At 33.7% G+C, this 19,517-nt stretch overlaps 2 protein-coding genes and 1 pseudogene across 3 annotated transcripts; 2 read left to right on the top strand and 1 right to left on the bottom strand.

Moving 5' to 3' along the window:
• Positions 1 to 2,139: 2,139 nt before the first annotated feature.
• Positions 2,140 to 8,053, top strand: LOC114372185 (U4/U6 small nuclear ribonucleoprotein PRP4-like protein). 2 transcript variants are annotated; one of them, XM_028329634.1, is made up of 6 exons: positions 2,140 to 2,311; positions 4,790 to 5,730; positions 5,832 to 6,282; positions 6,377 to 6,574; positions 6,693 to 6,774; positions 7,526 to 8,053. In XM_028329634.1, the coding sequence occupies exons 2-6, from the start codon at positions 4,841 to 4,843 to the stop codon at positions 7,615 to 7,617; spliced, it is 1,713 nt and encodes a 570-aa protein (XP_028185435.1). In that variant the 5' UTR covers positions 2,140 to 2,311; positions 4,790 to 4,840; the 3' UTR covers positions 7,618 to 8,053. The 2 variants fall into 2 exon arrangements, with proteins under 2 accessions (XP_028185435.1, XP_028185434.1); XM_028329633.1 differs by having other exon boundaries at positions 2,141 to 2,311; positions 4,828 to 5,730.
• A 2,219-nt stretch (positions 8,054 to 10,272) lies between these two features.
• Positions 10,273 to 11,278, bottom strand: LOC114370062 (annotated as a pseudogene).
• Positions 11,279 to 13,129: 1,851 nt separating this feature from the next.
• Positions 13,130 to 16,862, top strand: LOC114372292 (pentatricopeptide repeat-containing protein At1g80270, mitochondrial-like). The gene is made up of 3 exons (XM_028329778.1): positions 13,130 to 13,284; positions 13,403 to 13,925; positions 15,398 to 16,862. The coding sequence occupies exons 1-3, from the start codon at positions 13,250 to 13,252 to the stop codon at positions 16,640 to 16,642; spliced, it is 1,803 nt and encodes a 600-aa protein (XP_028185579.1). The 5' UTR covers positions 13,130 to 13,249; the 3' UTR covers positions 16,643 to 16,862.
• The last annotated feature ends 2,655 nt before the right edge of the window (positions 16,863 to 19,517 follow it).

Below are 19,517 nucleotides of genomic sequence, written 5' to 3'. Positions count from 1 at the left end.
TGATGCCTCCTCCTCTCTATGTCTTCGATTCTGCCACTCAAATCTTGAGTGTTTCTTTGTATCTCATCAAATCTCTCTCACACCCTCCTCTCAACATTCCTTAACAACTTATCCATTTGCTTAGTCAATGAAGTCATTAGCTTAGCAGAACTAGGGGAAGGTGGATCACTATCACTTTTAGAAACCATTGCCACAAGAAAATGTTAGTAAAATAAATATTGGATCTTATCACTCACCAAGTGTTTACACTCTTCAACACTCGTGTTTCATACTTATAAGACTTTTTCTATAATGTTCACTCTTGTCTTTTTTCACTCTCTAACTCTTCTTGAATCCTTGAGATCAACCAAAGATTTCAATTCAAGAAGTCAAAGAAGAAAACTCTAAGACAAAACCTTTGAAGTTTAGAAAACAAACAGTAAAAGCTCAAAAAGAAAGGACAACTCAAAAAAGGAATGACAAAGAAAGACAACTAGGAAGATACAAGAATTACAAAATTTTCTTCTCTAATGTTGTAGAAAAATATTTCTTGGCTAAGTATAAGCTACTGCAATTATGCAAAAAAAGTGAAAGTATTAAAAAGCTAAAAAGCAACAATAAGCCCACACTAGGAAAAAGGGCTATTAAATTTTGATTGTAATTTTTTTAAAAAAAAATTACACTTAGGTCCTAAGATTTTTTTGACATTTTTATTTTAACCCCAAAATATTTTTGTTTTTTTGCACTTTGGCCCCTCATATTTTTCTCTTTTAGGACCATAAACTTTTTATTTGCACAAATGCCCCAACACTCTCCAATAGAATTCTTTTGGATCAAACTCAAATTTTTTCGAATAATGCTATGAATTTCATGAAGAACAACCCAAACTCAGATTATGACCAAATCAACTCCAAATTCAACAAAAAGATAGGAAAATCGAAGGCATATGCAAGATTAACTCAAGATTAACTCAAGAAACACACAATTCAACACAAACAAACAAGAATCAAATGAAAATCAGTTTCTCATTTTCCGAAAAAATTGAAAAACGAAAATGATAAAACTACACCTAATTGATGGATATAATTTTGAATTGCTCTCCGGATTCAAGCTCTAATTACTACATGATGCAATGCAAGGCATGGATGCTTGGTTTAGATCGTTTCGGATGCAAATTCAAGAACTCCATTGTTGGCCTTCAAAGAATACAAGAACAAAAAAAGCAGAAAAGATGGAGAAGATGAGGAAGATGAACAAAATGATGTCACGATCCGCAAAAAATCGACAAGCCAAAGGAATATTCGTTACAATGGAATAACTTCCTTGATAAAAATCAATTTGATTTTCGGTAAAAAACAAAAGAAGAGGCTAAACTCTCTCCAAACACAAGCTTAATTTCTATTATGCAAAAAATTCTTACAATTAAGAGTTTCATATTTATATATCTAGGCTTATGAAGATAACTAAGCTTCTAATAATATATATTTACATTAAGCTTAAACCTATTACAAAAATAAACTATAATTAAGAATTTTCATAAATTCATGCTGAAGGTTTGTGCTAAGCCAGGTACTTCGCGCTAAGCTCAATTTCTCTTCGAGTTGGAATTGCACTAAGCTAGATATTCGCACTAAGCCCAGTTCCTGCTCGGGTTGAAATTGTGCTAAGCGCTTAACGAGCTGGTGCGGCTAAACGAGTTGTTCAATCTTCAACGTGCTCCATTTCAGTTTCTTGTGATTTTTCATTCTTTGTCTTTGATGAGTAGTCAATCCTTGATCCTCTTGGTCATCTCTTCTTGTAGAAGTTTAGCTTTAGACCTTGTCATTAGATCCTTCAACTCATGAAGTGCTTTTAGGTCCTTAAGCTCTTTGGATAACTTTCTATCAAAAAGGCTAGGAGATTGTTATATATCTTAATAATCTTCTTGCAAGGGTTACAGTAATGCCTGCAAAGATTGTCATATATCAAATATTCTGCTAATTGATTTGTAAATTTCCCATGTTCTTGCATACACGAAAACTGGTATTTCACTTATTTGGCTGGATGTACAAGAAAATTGAATGGTGTAGGAAGAATATGGTCCACAAATAAAGGGTTGGGCCGGGGCTCAAAGTGGGTTGGCCCAGCATCCTAAGTCCAATCGTGAATTCACACTTGCTGAGTCACCGACTCACGCAGAGAGTTTCAGCACGAGAGTGCTTAGATTGCTGCAAATTCTTGTCTCCACAAAGAACCCTAATCCCCTCTTCTTAACTTTGGCTCAATCCTACTTTTACACCCTTTAAGCACACGATTTCAGCTTCTACCATTTCTACTTTTGCAATTTCTCAAGGTAAAAACTAAATCTTCTTAGTTCACTTTTGTGTTTTTTAATTTTCTTCTCAAGGTAATGTTTGGCACTTCAGAAAGTCTTTTCTGCACTATAACCCAAATACCCTTTTGTTTCCATTAAATCATCTTAGTTCACTTTCCATTAAAATGGGTATTTTTGTTTCCATTCAGAAAGTGATTCTCTTACTACGTTTTCTTTTGATTATAGCACGTAATTTGAAAAGAACTGAAGTATATTCTTCTCGCTGAGACACACGCACGGCAAAGAAATCAGAATTTTCTTTGTTCTCTCTTTTTTTTGGTGAATTAGTTTCAGAAGTTAATTGTAGCTGAATGGTGTTAGTTTTGTCTTTCTGGTTTTTTGCTTCTCTCTCTGTCTCTTTTTTTTTCTTTTTTCTGTATCAGTGTGTTTTCCCAGCTGACATGTTTCTTACAAACAATTAAATATTATGGTGATGACTGAAGAATAGTTTGGAACAAGGATCATATAGTTTTAAACGAAATGAAGATTCGATCGTGTAAATATAAGTGAGTTGCTATGGTATCTTATAAAGGGTTTTGGTGTGGGCGAATGGTTGGATGAGTTTGAGTTTGAGCACAGTAGGGGGGGGGGGGGGGGGGGGGACTGGGGAGAGAGAGTTTCTCAATATCAGTAGCAAAACCCTTTAATTTCCAAGGATGTCATAAAATTTCTCTAAACATAAATTCAATTCATTTGAAGCATATGCAATATTGATTTATATTTAAGATGTCTATCGTTGGTAATATTCTGCTGGTGAATGATTTGGCAGTGCAGAAGCACTTTTCCATGTCATTATAGTTTTTAAGCATGCTAGTTATACACATCAATAAGTGTAATATATAGCTGTCAAAGTAGTATTGATTTGGTTTAAAGTTACGTTTGAAAATTTTAAGTGATAACCAACAATGGTCTGATTATGCTGTTGAAAATGTAGGCTTGATAGTTTGAGTATGATTATAATGCATGGAAACTAATTGCTACTAGTATTAAATGCTTCATTATATTTAAGTCTAAGTTAATCTTCACCTGTCACAGTTCAGCAGAACCTTGCACTTTAAATAGACAAATTAAATACCTGGTGAATAAGATTAGGTCCATAAGCAGATTGAATAAAGTATGTGAACTTATGTCGGAACAAAATACAAAAGAACAATACAAGTTGTTGCTGTAGTTAATATCCCTAGAATCTGAAAGCCCTAGTTGAACCCTTGATTAATAGTACTTCTATCAACAAGATTTCTTGCTCTCACGGGTTTAGCCAATATGGAACATAGAGTACATTGTTTCCACTAATATAGAGTACATTGGGATATGCTTCCTGGATAGTGAATTTCTAGCATGCATCAAGTATTAATAACTCTACTAGTGCAGTCAGATTCTTAATTAAGGTCGCCATGATAGTCCGGTTCATAATGCTCCATTGGTTTTTGTGTGTACTGTGTTGTCCCGTTGCTGTTGATTCTTTCCTTTTTTTGTATTAAAAAGGTTTCAGTCTCTTTATGCTCAGGTTTCTCTTACTCAGTGTATATAAGCTTTGGGGAATGCAATTAAAAGGGTTTCATTCTCTTTATGTCTAATGGTTCAATTTAACAGGTTTCAACTTAATGCAATTAGGTCCCTCAATGCCATTAATCCATTTGGCGTGGTGAGTGGTTCTCATCAGTCCATCTTCATATAATAGTGAGAGTTGGTCCTTGGGCTGGCCCTAACCCCTATGGGCCATTTTAGCCCTAGCCCACATCAGTTAGGGCTAAATGGGTTAGCCCACAAGGTCCTTGTCCCATAAACCTCTATTTAGAAGCGGTACCTCTAATACAGTGAATAAAATTCTTTTTGATTGGGGTCTCAGGCTGAGAACTGACCATTTGTACTGTAGGAAAGTCAAAGATTGAGTAACATGTCTGAAATATGAAAAATCACTTGTTAGTAAATTTTTATGCATTTTTCTGTAAGGTTTCTTGAATTATCCTAAATGTGATCAATGGGTAAATTGTGCTCTGTTCTCTTGCCTAGTTTAGTTTTGGGATACAGCATAGTAATCAACAATAGCTTTGTGGTTGTCTTATTGTATTACATAATCAAAACTGCTTTTATAATTGAATTTTTTTTAATTAAAAATGGTTTAAATTTTTTATTTATAAATGACTTTTGTATTAAAAGACAGTTTTAACGCATGTTGAAAATCGGATTGGTTTTAACCAAACCAGTTTTGAAATGAAAATGGGTTGGTTGTTAAATTCAATCTTTATAATTGGTTTATAGATTTGGTTTGGTATTGTGCCTATTGCCCATCCTATTCTTGCGTGTCCCTAACTATAAATTCTATGATATTTGGAACCTTTTATTCTTAGATGCTTTTTTTGTGGTCTTATTACCCTCGTGACAATTTAATTTAACTTTCTGTGTAGTTATTTTATTTTTGTTTGTAATGATGATTATTTGAATTTGATTTTGCAGTCTAAAATTTTCAAGTATTGTTTATTTATCCTTTTCAGCTGGGTAAGAATCATGGAAGTAGAGAAGGAAAATACCACATCAGCTATTACTGCAGAACCCTCTGTATCTGCCTCTGATGGTCAAGATCCTGTTTCTTCTGTTAATGCATCTTTACCGGATCCAATACAACCTGTTATTCCACAGGTTATTGCACCTTCTGTTGTACCTCCTTTAGCTCCAATTCCTGCACTTCCTCCCCCTCGCCCACTGGCACCGCTTCCAGTTCGGCCACCGGTCATTAGGCCACCTGTGCCACAAAATGGTGAGGTTGGATCAAGTGACTCGGATTCAGACAATGATGACTCAAATGCAAGAATTAACCAGGGGGGCGGGGAGTATGAGATATCCGAAGAGAGTAGACTGGTGAGAGAGCGGCAGGAAAAGGCAATGCAGGAGCTCATGATGAAGAGGCGTGCTGCTGCTCTTGCTGTTCCTACGAATGATATGGCCGTGCGAGCTCGGCTTCGACATCTTGGTGAACCGATAACTCTGTTTGGTGAGAGGGAGATGGAGAGACGGGACAGATTGCGGATGATTATGGCGAAGCTGGATGCAGAAGGTCAGCTGGAGAAGCTGATGAAAGCTCATGAGGAAGAAGAGGCTGCAGCTTCTGCTTCGATAGATGAGGCTGAGGAAGAACTGCAGTATCCTTTTTACACTGAAGGGTCAAAGGCTCTCCTCGATGCCAGAATTTATATTGCTAAATATTCTTTGACAAGGGCTGCATTACGAATTCAACGTGCACAGAGAAGAAGGGATGATCCAGATGAAGATATGGATGCAGAGATGAATTGGGCATTGAAGCAGGCTGGGAATTTGAGTCTTGAATTCAGTGAAATTGGAGATGATCGGCCACTTTCTGGTTGCTCCTTCTCAAGGGATGGAAAATGGCTTGCTACCTGGTATGTTTTTGTTGCAAGTTGCGCATCTTAAGCTGTACTTTTAACGCTTCCTTTCTTTGTGAAACCATTCTAATCTACTACTGATTGTTTTCATTTTGTAGTTCTCTGACAGGAGCTTCCAAGTTGTGGAGCATGCCCAAAATAAAAAAGCATTCCAGCTTTAAGGGTCACACAGAGCGTGCTACTGATGTTGCTTATTCTCCTGTTCATGATCATTTAGCAACTGCCTCTGCTGATCGAACAGCAAAGTATTGGAATCAAGGATCTCTTTTGAAGACATTTGAGGGTCATCTAGACCGTCTTGCACGCATTGCCTTCCATCCATCAGGGAAGTACCTGGGCACTGCTAGCTTTGACAAGACATGGAGATTATGGGACATAGAAACAGGAGACGAGTTGCTTCTTCAAGAAGGCCATAGTAGAAGTGTATATGGTTTGGCTTTCCACAATGATGGATCATTGGCTGCATCTTGTGGACTAGACTCCCTGGCTCGTGTTTGGGACCTCCGAACTGGAAGAAGTATCCTTGCACTGGAAGGTCATGTCAAACCGGTAAGACATTAAAGATCCCAGCCTGCCCTCTCTCTCACTCAAAATCAGGATTGTGCATTTTGTAAGGCTAACTATGATTTTAATTCATTTTAAGGTTCTCGGCATCAGTTTTTCACCCAATGGATATCATCTAGCCACGGGTGGTGAAGACAACACTTGTCGGATTTGGGATTTGAGGAAGAAGAAATCCTTTTATACTATTCCTGCTCACTCTAATTTAATATCACAAGTTAAATTTGAGCCACAAGAAGGTTACTTTTTGGTAACTGCCTCGTATGATATGACTGCTAAGGTATACATTCTATTCTATTTCTACCTTAAACAACGTTTTGTTCAAGAGAAATTTTAAGATTCTTTAGTTGTATATTTTGATTTCAGTATACTTATTTATATTTTTGTTTTAACTGCAGGTTTGGTCAGGCCGTGACTTTAAGCCTGTGAAGACACTATCAGGGCATGAAGCTAAAGTTACTTCTGTGGATGTTCTTGGAGGTAGGATTTCCATCTTAGAAAGGATTACACATCCATGGCTCTGATTCAAATTTCCTTATTATCTTTATGTGCTATTCCATCATGTGATTGATGTGTCTGTTTCACTGCCCCAGTGTCCTTTCCACAAATCGTAAATGAATTAAAAAGTAAACTAGTGGGTTTTTTGAAAGGCTAATGATATATCTGGATAATTTGTTGTAGTGAATTGATAAAACAAATTATGTGTAGCATTGAGTTTTATGGGTACATCTTATGAGCAATTGTGAATTATCAGTGTAAACCAACTTAGTGGATTGGAGAAGTCCTTAATTTCATGGAAAATTCAACGAAACTCAAAAAGTGCAAATCTAGTTTAAGATTTGCTGATGTAATCTGGCCGGGGATATTTTTGTATGTGTTTCATAGATTTTTCCTCTACATGCCATGGACTAAGATGTGTTGACAAGTAAAGGAAATGAAAATGAAAGGAGAGGGATGGTTTTTTATTTTATTTTCTTTGCTTTCAACATCTTGTCAAAATGTTGAAAGACGAGGACTAAATCGATTTTAATGTTTGCATATAATAGCCTTTTCATATGGCATATAAGTTTGAACCTAAGGATTCTTTTGGAAATTTAAGGTGCTAACACAGTATAAAAACTTAAAACTAGTGTCCAGTATTGCTTAGCAATTTGCATTGTTGGTTGTGACAATTTTTTTTGGTCTACTGAATCAGACTTCTGATTTTAGCTTGTGTTGTTATTGGTTGCAGATGGCGGGTATATTGTTACCGTCTCCCATGATCGCACCATAAAGCTGTGGTCCAGCAATACGACTGACGAACAAGCTATGGATGTTGACTAAGCTAATTTGAGGGGATGCAATTTATCAAAGGACTTTGGTGGTGCAAGTTAGATTAATCATTTTTGTTAGAAACAACAGCGTAGCAGCATGACTATGCTTGGATTTTTAGTAATTATACATTGCATTGAAAACATGTTATTTGCCGCCTGATGTATCACTCAATTGAGGAACTGGAGTACTGGTAATATCTTTCTCGCTTGATGTAGCATGAGTAAATATCTCTTAAATTTTTATATAGCTTTTCCCTTGCTGCTGTTTCGTTATTTGTTTTTTTCCTTTTTATTTTTATTTACTATAGTTAAAGATTGGATTTTGGTGGAATGCTCGGTGTGTAAAAGCATTCGGCAGCTTTAGTATTTTTAATTGTTGAATTCTATTAATAATTGTATTTTATAGGGATATTATATTTGATTTAGAGAAAACGGGATATGTACAATTAATGGAGTCATTACTCTACTTGTCCTATGTTTTTGTGTACCTGTTATTGCTCTCGGGTGCAGTCATTACTCCACTATATCCTGCTTGGGAATAAATGTTGTGGGGTTTACTGGTTGTCGTCATCAGTAATATTGTTATAACGTTGGTGGGGTATTATTGTGTATCAGCATTGGGAGGGTGGCCCTACTTATCCCATGCACGTATGTGTATCCCTTTTGGTACTTCTTGTACCCAATAATAATATCATTTGGCTGTTTCCAAAGAAAAATTGTACAATGTAATTATCCTATATTTCATGCATCCTTCTACTTTAATACACGGTTTTTACTTAATTTTCCTCGGTTATCCCTATTTTTCAGAATGAATTATATTTAAAGCAATAGAAATAGAAATGTGATTTCCTAGGAAAATAATAAGTTGCCATACATTCTTTCAAAACAAAAAAAAAAGTTGCCATACATGAATCTGTCTATTCGGCTATCTAGACATCAATTCCCTATGAATACAAATTGTTTCCAACACTCTCAAGTTGGAGACTAAACTTGGGACAAATAAATTGAATTTGTGGTCCCCTTAAAGATTTTGTCAAGATTTTTGTAAGTTGATCATTTAAGTTAACAGATTCACCAATGTCAAAGTATAGAATAGGTTCATGTTCAAATGTTACAAAGGTTTAGTTTTTATATAATTGAATGTAGAAAGAACGTAATATAATTAATTTGAGAGTTATGGTCAAAACCATTTGATTTTGCAACATATAAGGATATCAACAAAATAACTATTCTCCCTTGCCAAATAGGATACCTCAAGCTAGTTTTTTTGGTTGATTCGTATGAATCAAAGATAATGTCAGAGATTTAAAATAACTTACGCATTTATTCAACCAATTGACTTAGACTCCCTTACACCTCAGGCTTATATAATGACAAAACATCCCAAATCTTCATAACTTGGTATGTAGAACAATATCCGCACGGAGATCAGACCTATGCTATGGATTTTGTTCAGGGAATGAGTGTTTTTATGGATTCAATGACTTGTTGACATAACATTGATATTAGATCATTTGATTTGAGCATTGAAGATTTTTATTTGAATCTAATTTGTGCGAGACTTTAAGCTGGTGGGAATCTCTTTAATCTAAAGAACGGAACTCAAACTCTAGCTTCCAGATTCATTTTCTAATTTTCAGCTCTATATCAGGTTCGCTTTCAACAAGAAAAAGAATGCATCGAAGATCTCAAGGTATTTGAAAATTTAAATGTGAAATTAAAATATTTAAAATCATTATTATATTTTTTTAAATATGAGGCAAATTTCCTATAGGTTTTTCCTAATCCGATAAAATTCAACGAGAATGAAGTTATATAGATATGAATAATGGACTGGCTCAGCTTTTCATTATTTCTAGACAAACAAGATCTACAGTAAATCGTGCATGTTCATGTTCATGTTCCTTGCTACATGTCAAACCTCTGATCTGTACGTGCTATAAAAAAAAGACTGCTAATAATACCTAGCAAGTGAAAGGTTAATGCATTCTCCTGTTTTGATATTTTCTTTCTCATTAAATTAAATTCATGAAGGATCACTGAATATGTGAATTTTGTTTCTCATTCAGTATGATTCATTTTTAAATTAATGAAACATGCAAAAATTTGAATCCTAACCTCAGTACCTCAGTGCATGCCTAATCTATATGTATGGACAAACCCAATTCGTTTTGCATAACAATTTCAGTTTGATTTGACTTTGAACTCAATTCCATGATACTTAGGTGTTTGTGTGTAGGTGGGATTGGTGATGATAAGACCAATTAATATTACAATGAAAAATGACGACACCATAACATGTTTTCTGGGACGGATCAGATCCGCTTCCATAAGCCAAGTCATCTATTTTTTTTATAAAGTAATAAAGGATTGTAAATGGATTATGAAACAGATTTCAAAGTAAATAAGAAATTATTAAGAGCAAGAGATTCTGGATTTGGCTCACAACACATATCATGTTAAAAGTAACTTTTAACCATTTTAAGAAATAGAAAGTTAATTTCTTATAGAGGTTATCTAAAATCGCGTTAGAAGTCACTTTTACATCATCCACGAAATTTAAACATGCACATAGTAAATTTTGTGTCCATTGAATTGCAAAGTATTACATGAATATTTGATGTAAACAAACTTCGTTTAAGACAAATTTCTGAGGTTCCTCTTGATATGGTTCAATGGAAACAACAACATATATAGCAATCCCCATCACATATTCTAAAATTAATAACCAGAAATATTGACAAAACTTGTAGAAAGAGTCTTCCATCTCCCTAGTTTGATTGGCATGGTGATAGCAAAGCATTGATTCAACATCCCTTAGGTCCAAGAACCGAATTGCTGAAAGAATGATTTAATTTCCTCATCATAGCCATAGTAAATTAACTGTTTCTCATACACCACAACCAAGCCCTCTAGCTTTTGAGCCTTTCACATGACTCAGCCTTTTGCAGGAAGTCATAAACATGCTGCAGAAAACAAATAAAAAGCAAGCTTTGTGAGGTTGAAAATATGTGTATAGCTAAGAGACAAACTAAACATATGATGATATGAACAAAACACACACAGAAAGAGAAAGAGAACTGACTCCAATGGAACATCTCCAACTAGCATCCAGTCACCATCCTTGTCTTCATATGTAGGTGCATATTCAGATCCCTTATAACCCTCTCTTTTAGAGTACTCACCTGAAGAAACAACTAAAACCAATTCAGGTTATTTTCATCATAAAAAATAATTTCATTCACCACCACCACAACAACAAAAAGAAGACAATATTGGGCTATAGTGTATCCAAAAGCAAATGAAATTCTCTTATCTCTCACCTATGGTCAACTTGAACATGGTCTCTAAAGCTTGAACATAGACTCTCAAATCAATCTTTCTTAGGTAAGGGGCTCCATCCATACTCACTCGATCCCATGCCCTTGATTACCCTCCTGCAGGTTGTTTTTCCTGTATGATCTGACTAGTGGCCACCCCACTATATCTGCCCTGCCATCATCCCAATATTGTTGGAATTTTTAGTTTTTCAATTCCTATTTTCCCGAACTGTATTTTGTTGCGATTTTTATGGGAAGTGGATTTTTGTACATGATCCATTTTCTGTCCGCATTCAACCCATTTATGTAACGTTCAGCAACAACCCATGATCTTAATATCCATACCCACATTCTGTTGAGCTTTGTGATGGACAAAGCTCTATAAATAGAATCTGGTACTCTCAATCTTGATCATCAAACCTACTCCTTTTGTTAACTCATTAGCAAGTGCATCAAATTGTCCCAAGTAGTAAAGTAAAACGGAAGTTCGAGTGTCGAGTCCACATGAACTTTGTTTGTACTTAGATTGGTGTGTATCCAATTATCAAACAATTAATGAATTAATTCAAATAATTGTGAAAAAGGACAATAAAATAAATTGACATAATATTAAACTAATAATCTAACGCATGCAAAGGAAGAAAAACACACACTCGAAGCGATGAAGCAACGGTTGATTCAGAATATGGATTTGTTGGGGTCTAGCCTACCAAACTACCTTCGATGTAATGTTAATATTTTTTCTCTATTTAATACTAATCCAATTGTTACCTATACCCACTCATATATCCTAGCTATGATCTCTCATATGAAAGAGTCTAATTTACCTAATTCCTCTCCTAATCCCTTAAGAGAATAAACTAGTTAAATTACATTATTAGCGGAGATGCATAAAACAGGCTAAACAATGTCATTTTATCCCTAAAGATGAATTATTTAAATGCCCTTTCCCAAGAGATTAAACATTTCCCAATGTCTAAACTCTAAAACACATACATGAATATGGGTGATCAGACTACAACATGAAAATAAACACAAAAAAGAGACAATGAAATTGAAATAACATTAAATAGATAGTAAAAATCTTTACATCAAGAGTATTTGACTCCTAAACTCCCAACAATGAGTGATTTAGTCTCTCATTGTCACGAGAAGCTTTACAATTGTAAAAAGATGATGGGGAGAAGAAGAATGGAGATGGAATGACGAAATGACTCTTAATGGTTGCTCTTCTTTGCTTAATGTATGTGTATAAAGGTTTTGATGATGCCAAAACAAAAGCAACACAAGTTTTTATTTCAAGTCCAAATCAAGACCAAGAAAATAAAGATAAAAAAGAAAGCTAAATCTTAATCTATCTTTGTTAAAAGAGTCTCTTAATGATTGCAAAGATTTGGTCTCACAACATAGTTTTTAAATTGATTATAAAAGGTTTTAAAATATTAACATTTTCTGAAAAAGAATTTTTCCACTGCCAAGAGCAAAATTATTTTAAAAAGTTTTTTTTAGAAAATTTGAAATTTGAAAACTGTAATTGATTACCACTTGTCTGTCATTGATTACTATCTTAAAAAGTCATAACTCCTCATTAAATAACTGTGTAATCGATTACCAAAGAGTTATAATCAATTAGTAATGAGGAAATTTTATAAGTTACTCTAAAAAGTTACATCCCTTCGTAAGTTTTTTAAAAGCCATCAAGGACCTATAAATATGTGACTTGTTTATGAAATTTTTTGAGAGTTTCTCAGCTTATTGTCATATCCTCTCAAAAATAAATCATTGACCAAATACTTGCAAATCAATTAAGGATCCTTCTAAGAACTTCATATTGTATTTTTTTCTCTAAAAGAGAGAAATTATACTTTCTTCAAAGACTTATTGAGATCAAGGAAACTTGTTGGCAATAAGAGGTTGTTTATCTCTTAAATTATGAGTTTCTTAAAAAATCACGCAAAAAAACTTATTGCATTATTAAAAATATATTTTATTATATTGGTGTGAAATTTCACTATTTATTAACCATGATAATAATATTGCATCATACACGAGTACTAGAATTGTATTGAAACTAAGAATTACAATTTTATATTCTAACAAAAAAATTTTAAATTTGGAGCTAATTTTATTTTTATAATAATAATAGTAATAAATAAGAATTAAGTATTTCTATGAGTGGGAGTTGGAGAGGGTTTAGCACCTGACCTAATATAAGACGACGGAGAGGGTTTATAGTTAGGGTTTAAGCGTCCAGCCTCAGCCTCAGCCTCTATTTATTTTCTATTCATTTCCATTTTTTCTCGAATACCCTCTGCTTTCACCATGTGGACACTTCGTCGAGCTTCTTTTCGTCTCAGGTAACTAACTCTCTTTCATTCTCAAAGTTGCGAGCGATGAATACGAAATCTCTTCTCGCATCGATTTTATGAATTAGGATTTTGTTTCTGATTAATTTGTGGTTGCTGCTTATCGCAGTACGAGGCGAGGAGTTAACGCGGGAGCTAGCCGTGCTTCTGCTGTCAAATTAGTGGCAACCACTAGTGAGGAAAATGAGGCTGGTATCCCTCAGTCTCGTCAAATCACTTATGGTAGATTTCTGTCGGCTGGCATGGGTCGTGTGTCCCTGAAATTTGCTGTGGGCAGGCACGAACTTTCCTCGCAAGCCGGTGCTAGCAGCACGAAAGACGATGATGATGATTTGGAGATACACGGAAGTAATGATGAATCTGATGCTGATCTGTCTGACGGGGATGAGGATGGCGAAAAACCACATGATGAGCTGGAGTTATCAGATGCTGAGATTGATCCAACCAAGAAAAAATCACAAGCTAGATGGACTCAATTGAAACTATTCAAGGTAATTTTAAATGCTCCTGGTTTGTCCGTTGATTCTGCTCTCAGTAAGTGGGCTGGGCAAGGGAAAGAACTAAGTCGGAAGGAGATCTTTTTGGCCGTGCGTGAGCTTCGGAGACGTAAAATGTATGGCAGGGCTTTCCAGGTAAAAATTAATCAAACCTATATCTGCTTCTGATTTATTCAGTTAAACATTTAAATTATTCCGCTGTTTGCCAACTGCTTCATACTTTTGGGTGTTTCAAGTTTGTTTGTTATAATACTTCTAGTGCTTTTATCTGAAGCAAAACAATGCCAGTGTCTCGCACCATGCTATGCTTCTTTTTGTTTTTTTTTTGTTGCCTAATTTACAGAACAAAAGTGAAAATTTTAAACTAAAGATTTACACTTTACTAAGATTCAAGTCAGAGAAACATTACAGATTTTCAAAGGTACCACGAAGAGCTAAACTGGAAATTGTTGGAGATCCAACATCAACTAGTGATTTATGATGGATGGATGGCTGATTATGGTATTATCCATGTGGAGTTCGAATTAGACTGCAAAACGGTGGTGGATAGGCTCAACAGTTCAGGCCAAGATTGTCCAAAAGTTGGTGTAATTATTCATGAGTGTATTTACCTTCTTACACAGTATCAAAACCCTAGAGTTATGTTTGTTAAGAGGCAAGCAAATATTGCAGCTCATACTCTTGCTGTAAGGTAGCAATGTCATGCTAGACTCAGTTGTCACGACTACTCCTACTTGTATTTACAATACCATAATTAATGAAATTCCTTGATTTTTTTCTTTCAAAAAAAAGGTCATTTTGGTTGAAGGGAGTGGAATGGAATGGAATAGAGAGTAAATTTTTGAATTAAAGTAGTATAGTGGCAGTGTGAGACCCACTGAATTTTTTAAAATTTTATCTCCTCTCCCAGCTACAGTGATGTAACCAAATAGGGGGTATGATTTAGGAATCAAATAAAATTAAGTGCTCAAACATTGGGCTATCTTTTTGTGAAGTGATAAGAACCTTGAGAGAAGAGAACCAAACCACAAAGCCAGTTGTTGTTGTTGGGATCAATAACATGACCCTTCCATTCTTCCATCAATTCAGTTCTCAAAACTTAGACTAGCCAATAATTTGGACAACTCATTTAAAGTGTTCATCTTATATAGTTTAAATATTAATGAAAATATTCAGAGAAAACTATTATAGGCATGCTTTTACTGCCTACTTAGAATTAAACATACCCGTAACATAACTTAAATGGTAGAATCTCTAAAACTTATTTAACATTTTTATGGTTAGCCCTCCGCTCCATTATCCAGGATTTGAAAACTATGGTTAGGACTGCAGAATAGGGGGAATGGTTTTATTTTTGTTTTTTCCCCTGCATATTGATATGTTGCAAATGCTTTTAGTAGCTTGTAATTTTTCTTCAGTTGATAAAGCAGGCATATTGTCTTACATGGAGTGTTCCATAAATGTATTCTATGTCGTAATAACTATTATATTTGTTTGACTGATTAACATTGTTACTGTATATTTATATTTTTCTTTAGTTTCCAATTTTCCAATATGATGCTTTATACTGTAATGTTATTGTTTTTTTTTTTTTGTTGGAACTGTAGCTCTTTCAGTGGTTAGAGTCAAACAAGAAGCTTGAATTTATGGAGAGTGATTATGCTTCTCAACTTGATTTGATTGCCAAGTTGCGTGGCCTCCCACAGGCAGAGAAATACATTGAGAGTGTTCCAGAATCTTTTAGAGGTGAGCTATTATACCGAACGTTACTGGCTAACTGTGCTAGTCAGAACAATTTGATCGCATCAGAGAAAATATTCAACAAAATGAAGGACTTGGATTTACCACTTACAGTGTTTGCTTGTAACCAGTTGCTGCTTTTGTATAAGAAGTTGGACAAGAAGAAAATAGCTGATGTTTTACTGCTGATGGAAAAGGAGAATGTCAAACCTTCTCTTTTTACTTACAGAATCTTAATAGACTCAAAGGGCCATTCCAATGATATTGCTGGAATGGAGCAAGTGTTTGAGACCATGAAAGAAGAAGGCTTTGAACCAGACATTCGATTACAGGCACTCTTGGCTAGGCATTACACCTCAGCTGGGCTTAAAGAAAAAGCTGAAGCTATATTGAAGGAGATTGAAGGTGAAAACTTGGAAGAGAAACAGTGGGTGTGTGCAACTTTGCTCCGCCTTTATGCAAACCTGGGAAAGGCTGATGAAGTGGAGAGAATTTGGAAGGTCTGTGAATCAAAACCTCGAGTTGATGACTGCCTGGCTGCAGTTGAAGCTTGGGGAAAGTTAGAGAAAATTGAAGAAGCTGAGGCAGTTTTTGAGATGGCGTCAAAGAAATGGAAACTTAATTCCAAAAACTACTCAATTCTTCTGAAGATTTATGCAAATAATAAAATGCTAGCGAAGGGTAAGGATCTTATCAAGCGAATGGCAGATAGTGGGCTGAGGATAGGCCCATTGACATGGAATGCACTTGTGAAACTGTATATCCAAGCTGGGGAAGTTGAGAAGGCAGACTCTGTTTTGCAGAAGGCAATCCAACAGAGTCAGCTGCAGCCAATGTTTACCACCTATTTGGATATTTTAGAGCAGTATGCAAAGAGGGGTGACGTCCATAACTCGGAGAAGATTTTCCTTAAAATGAGACAAGCTGGTTATACGTCTCGAATAAGTCAGTTCAAAGTTCTAATGCAGGCATATGTAAACGCCAAGGTTCCAGCGTATGGGATCAGAGAGAGGATGAAAGCTGATAACCTATTTCCCAACAAAACATTGGCTAACCAGTTGTTTCTAGTTGATGCATTTAGGAAAAATCCAGTTTCCGATTTGCTTGATTGAGGCATATTCAGTATTCTGCAAGGGTTGTTTCTACTTTCTCTTTCCATGCAACTATTATTATTAGTTAGTTGAATTGTAGATTGCACATTTAGGTTGAATGAATGTTTTGTCTTGCACTGCTATCTATAAGTTAGATACAGTTTCGCCTTTAAGCGCATATATTAATGCTTAAATACTGGTTTTATGATTTTATAACGCCCGCTTGCACATTTAGGTTGAATGAATGTTTTGTCTTGCACTACTATCTTCTTCGATAGGCTAACAAATAGTAGTTGATAAATGTTGTTTTACTCCCCTCCCCTCATAAGTGAAATAAAATTAATGCTCTCTGTAGTATCTTAGTATCTGGTCAAAATGAATTTTTTTTTTTTTTTATCATCAAACTTAATAAATTTTATAAAGTTTTCAATAGCTCATGTAAAAGGACTTGTGAGTTCCAGCGATGTCTAAACAGGTCGAATATGATGGGCTGCCTTGATAGATGTGAGTTGGTTCAAAATAGAGGTCAGATCTTAAATCTTTTATGAAAAAAAAAGGACTCAGATTATGATGAATTTCATAAGTTATAAATATATGAGTTAATTAAGTTTTTTATATCTGAAAAAAATATCATTTTTAGATTATTATATAAATTTTATTTTTCTTTCAATTAAGTATTTGGAAAAAAATTATTATTTAATTTATTACTTATCGTTAATACTCTTTTGTTAAGTGATGATGTGATGGTTTGACAGATAGTAAATTGAAATATAAATTTTTTTTCAAATAGTTATTTGATAAAAAAAAATCAATTTTTAGATAGTAATATGAAAATGATTAATTTTTTAGATATTAAAAATATATTTAAGTTAATCTAATTAACAATTTTTTAGTTAACAAATGATAAAGAGGATTTTTATCAAAATAAATAATTTAATTACAAATAAAATGATAAATTGTATTATTTTATTGAAAATAAAAATAAAAATGGTAATCATAAATTTAAGTTATGTTTAAAAGTAAATCTTACAAGTCAATAAGAAAAAATTGTTTCTTAAACACTTTTATTTGATCAAATAAATTTGTAAACTTGTCAAAAAATTAAAATAACTTGATGAACATATATATGTAATTTATTTTTATATAGATTTAAAAACTTTATCCTATTTATTTTTTTAAGATAATTCCTTATTCAAAATAAGAAATACATTAAATTAATAAGATATTTTTTATTGATAGGAATAAACAAAACACCATTTGAAATGTGCAATAACTCACCTATCAATTTATCATGATTAAACAACTTAAATAAATTAATAAGATAGTATTAAAGGTGAAATTAAAGAGTTAAGATGGGTATTAATATATGAACAAAACTAAAAGAGAACTCAATAACATTAAATGGTGGAATATATATTTTGGGTCAAGAGAATAATAATGAAGGAAGAAGGAGCAAAGGCATAACATGTTGCATACATATATTGATCATAGACCGCAAAGTACCAATTATATATGATTTAAATATGTTTTTCATATATGAAAATAGGTCGTTTTCATATTATTACCTAAAAATTTATTTTTTATCAAATAACTAGGAAAAAATTTATGTTTCAATTTACTATTTATCGTTAATCTCATTTCGTTAATTAATGACGTTACAAAGAATGTCACATCATTAAACCTAATCACTAACATGTCATTATCACGTCATCACCTTAAATGACGTATGTGACAATGAGATGTAAGTGATAAGGAATGATGGCGTGAGACTCTGTCCACCACATCATTACTGAATTACTTGATGAAATGGAACTAACGACTTGTATTAAATTGAAATATAAATTTTTTTGGATACTTAGGTGAAAAAAAAATTGAATGTTAGATAATAATTTAAAAATGATCTATTTTTTATGAAAATTTAATTAAACCTAAATATATTAATTGATGTTATAAAAAAGGACAGTTTTGAAAATAAATTTCTTAGAGATGAAAAAATTAACAAATTAAAAAGAAATTACTTGTAATTTTGATATGTGTTTTTGTTAAAACTGATTTGCATGAACAATTTTAAAATGGACAGTTATACCATCATGATACGCGCGTGGACACATATTCGAACGGAGTAGTTTTAAAAATAACAATTATCATGAGTTAAAAATAATGAACACTTTTAAAGCTTGGTTTTTTAGAGATGACAATACATTGTCAGAAGGAAAACAATGAAAAAAACATGAGAAAAAATTATTGAGATAAATAATCTTTTAAATTTCCATAAAAGTTCATTATTATTATTATAGAGATAGAAGAAAAGAAAATAATTAAAAAATTCAAAAAGTATATTAACACGAATTAGAGATTAGAAAAAGATCAGTCACTTGCCTCATGATCCACGTACAAACAACTTTTATGCAATGTACAGAGTTGTAACTCTTTTACTTGCCCAACCCTCATGCAAATCTTACGCAAAATGTTGACACGGAGTTCCAACTTCACTTTGTTTGGCGCTTGACTCCTTAAGATCTTCTACTTTCTGAGAAAAGTAATATGAACATATCAGTGACCAAAATAAAAATAAAAATTTAAAAGTGATTGCATATGATACACATTTTCCAAATATAAAATACAATCATTTATGTAAATAAAAATTTGAAGTAATTGGAAATAAATAGAAAATGAAGACGGATAGAGAGAGAAGGAGATAACACAAATCATACAATTTCTATTTACTTTACACCTTTCAAGTGGTTAGCCTTAAAGTGTTGTGGAATGGGAGAGAGAAAAATAAAGGTGCGATTTTCTTTCCTCTTAACGAAGCAACTTATATACCAAAATGTATTGTAGGACGTGAGAGAGAGAGAAAAGAAAGACTAGAGGCAATAGGTAGTTTATGGAGTGA

The sequence above is a fragment of the Glycine soja genome, chromosome 10 (genome assembly GCF_004193775.1).
Source record: "Glycine soja cultivar W05 chromosome 10, ASM419377v2, whole genome shotgun sequence".
NCBI lineage: Eukaryota > Viridiplantae > Streptophyta > Magnoliopsida > Fabales > Fabaceae > Glycine > Glycine soja.
Note: the sequence above shows the minus strand (reverse complement) of the source record. Positions and strands in the feature narration are given on the sequence as shown.

Coding starts and splice junctions, on each gene's coding strand:
- LOC114372185 (XM_028329634.1), top strand. CDS start 4,841: ATGGAAGTAGAGAAGGAAAATACCACATCAGCTATTACTGCAGAACCC. Junction 6,283..6,376: donor TGGAAGGTCATGTCAAACCG/GTAAGACATTAA, acceptor ATTCATTTTAAG/GTTCTCGGCATCAGTTTTTC. Junction 6,775..7,525: donor TTCTGTGGATGTTCTTGGAG/GTAGGATTTCCA, acceptor TATTGGTTGCAG/ATGGCGGGTATATTGTTACC.
- LOC114372292 (XM_028329778.1), top strand. CDS start 13,250: ATGTGGACACTTCGTCGAGCTTCTTTTCGTCTCAG. Junction 13,285..13,402: donor CGAGCTTCTTTTCGTCTCAG/GTAACTAACTCT, acceptor TGCTTATCGCAG/TACGAGGCGAGGAGTTAACG. Junction 13,926..15,397: donor TGTATGGCAGGGCTTTCCAG/GTAAAAATTAAT, acceptor TTGGAACTGTAG/CTCTTTCAGTGGTTAGAGTC.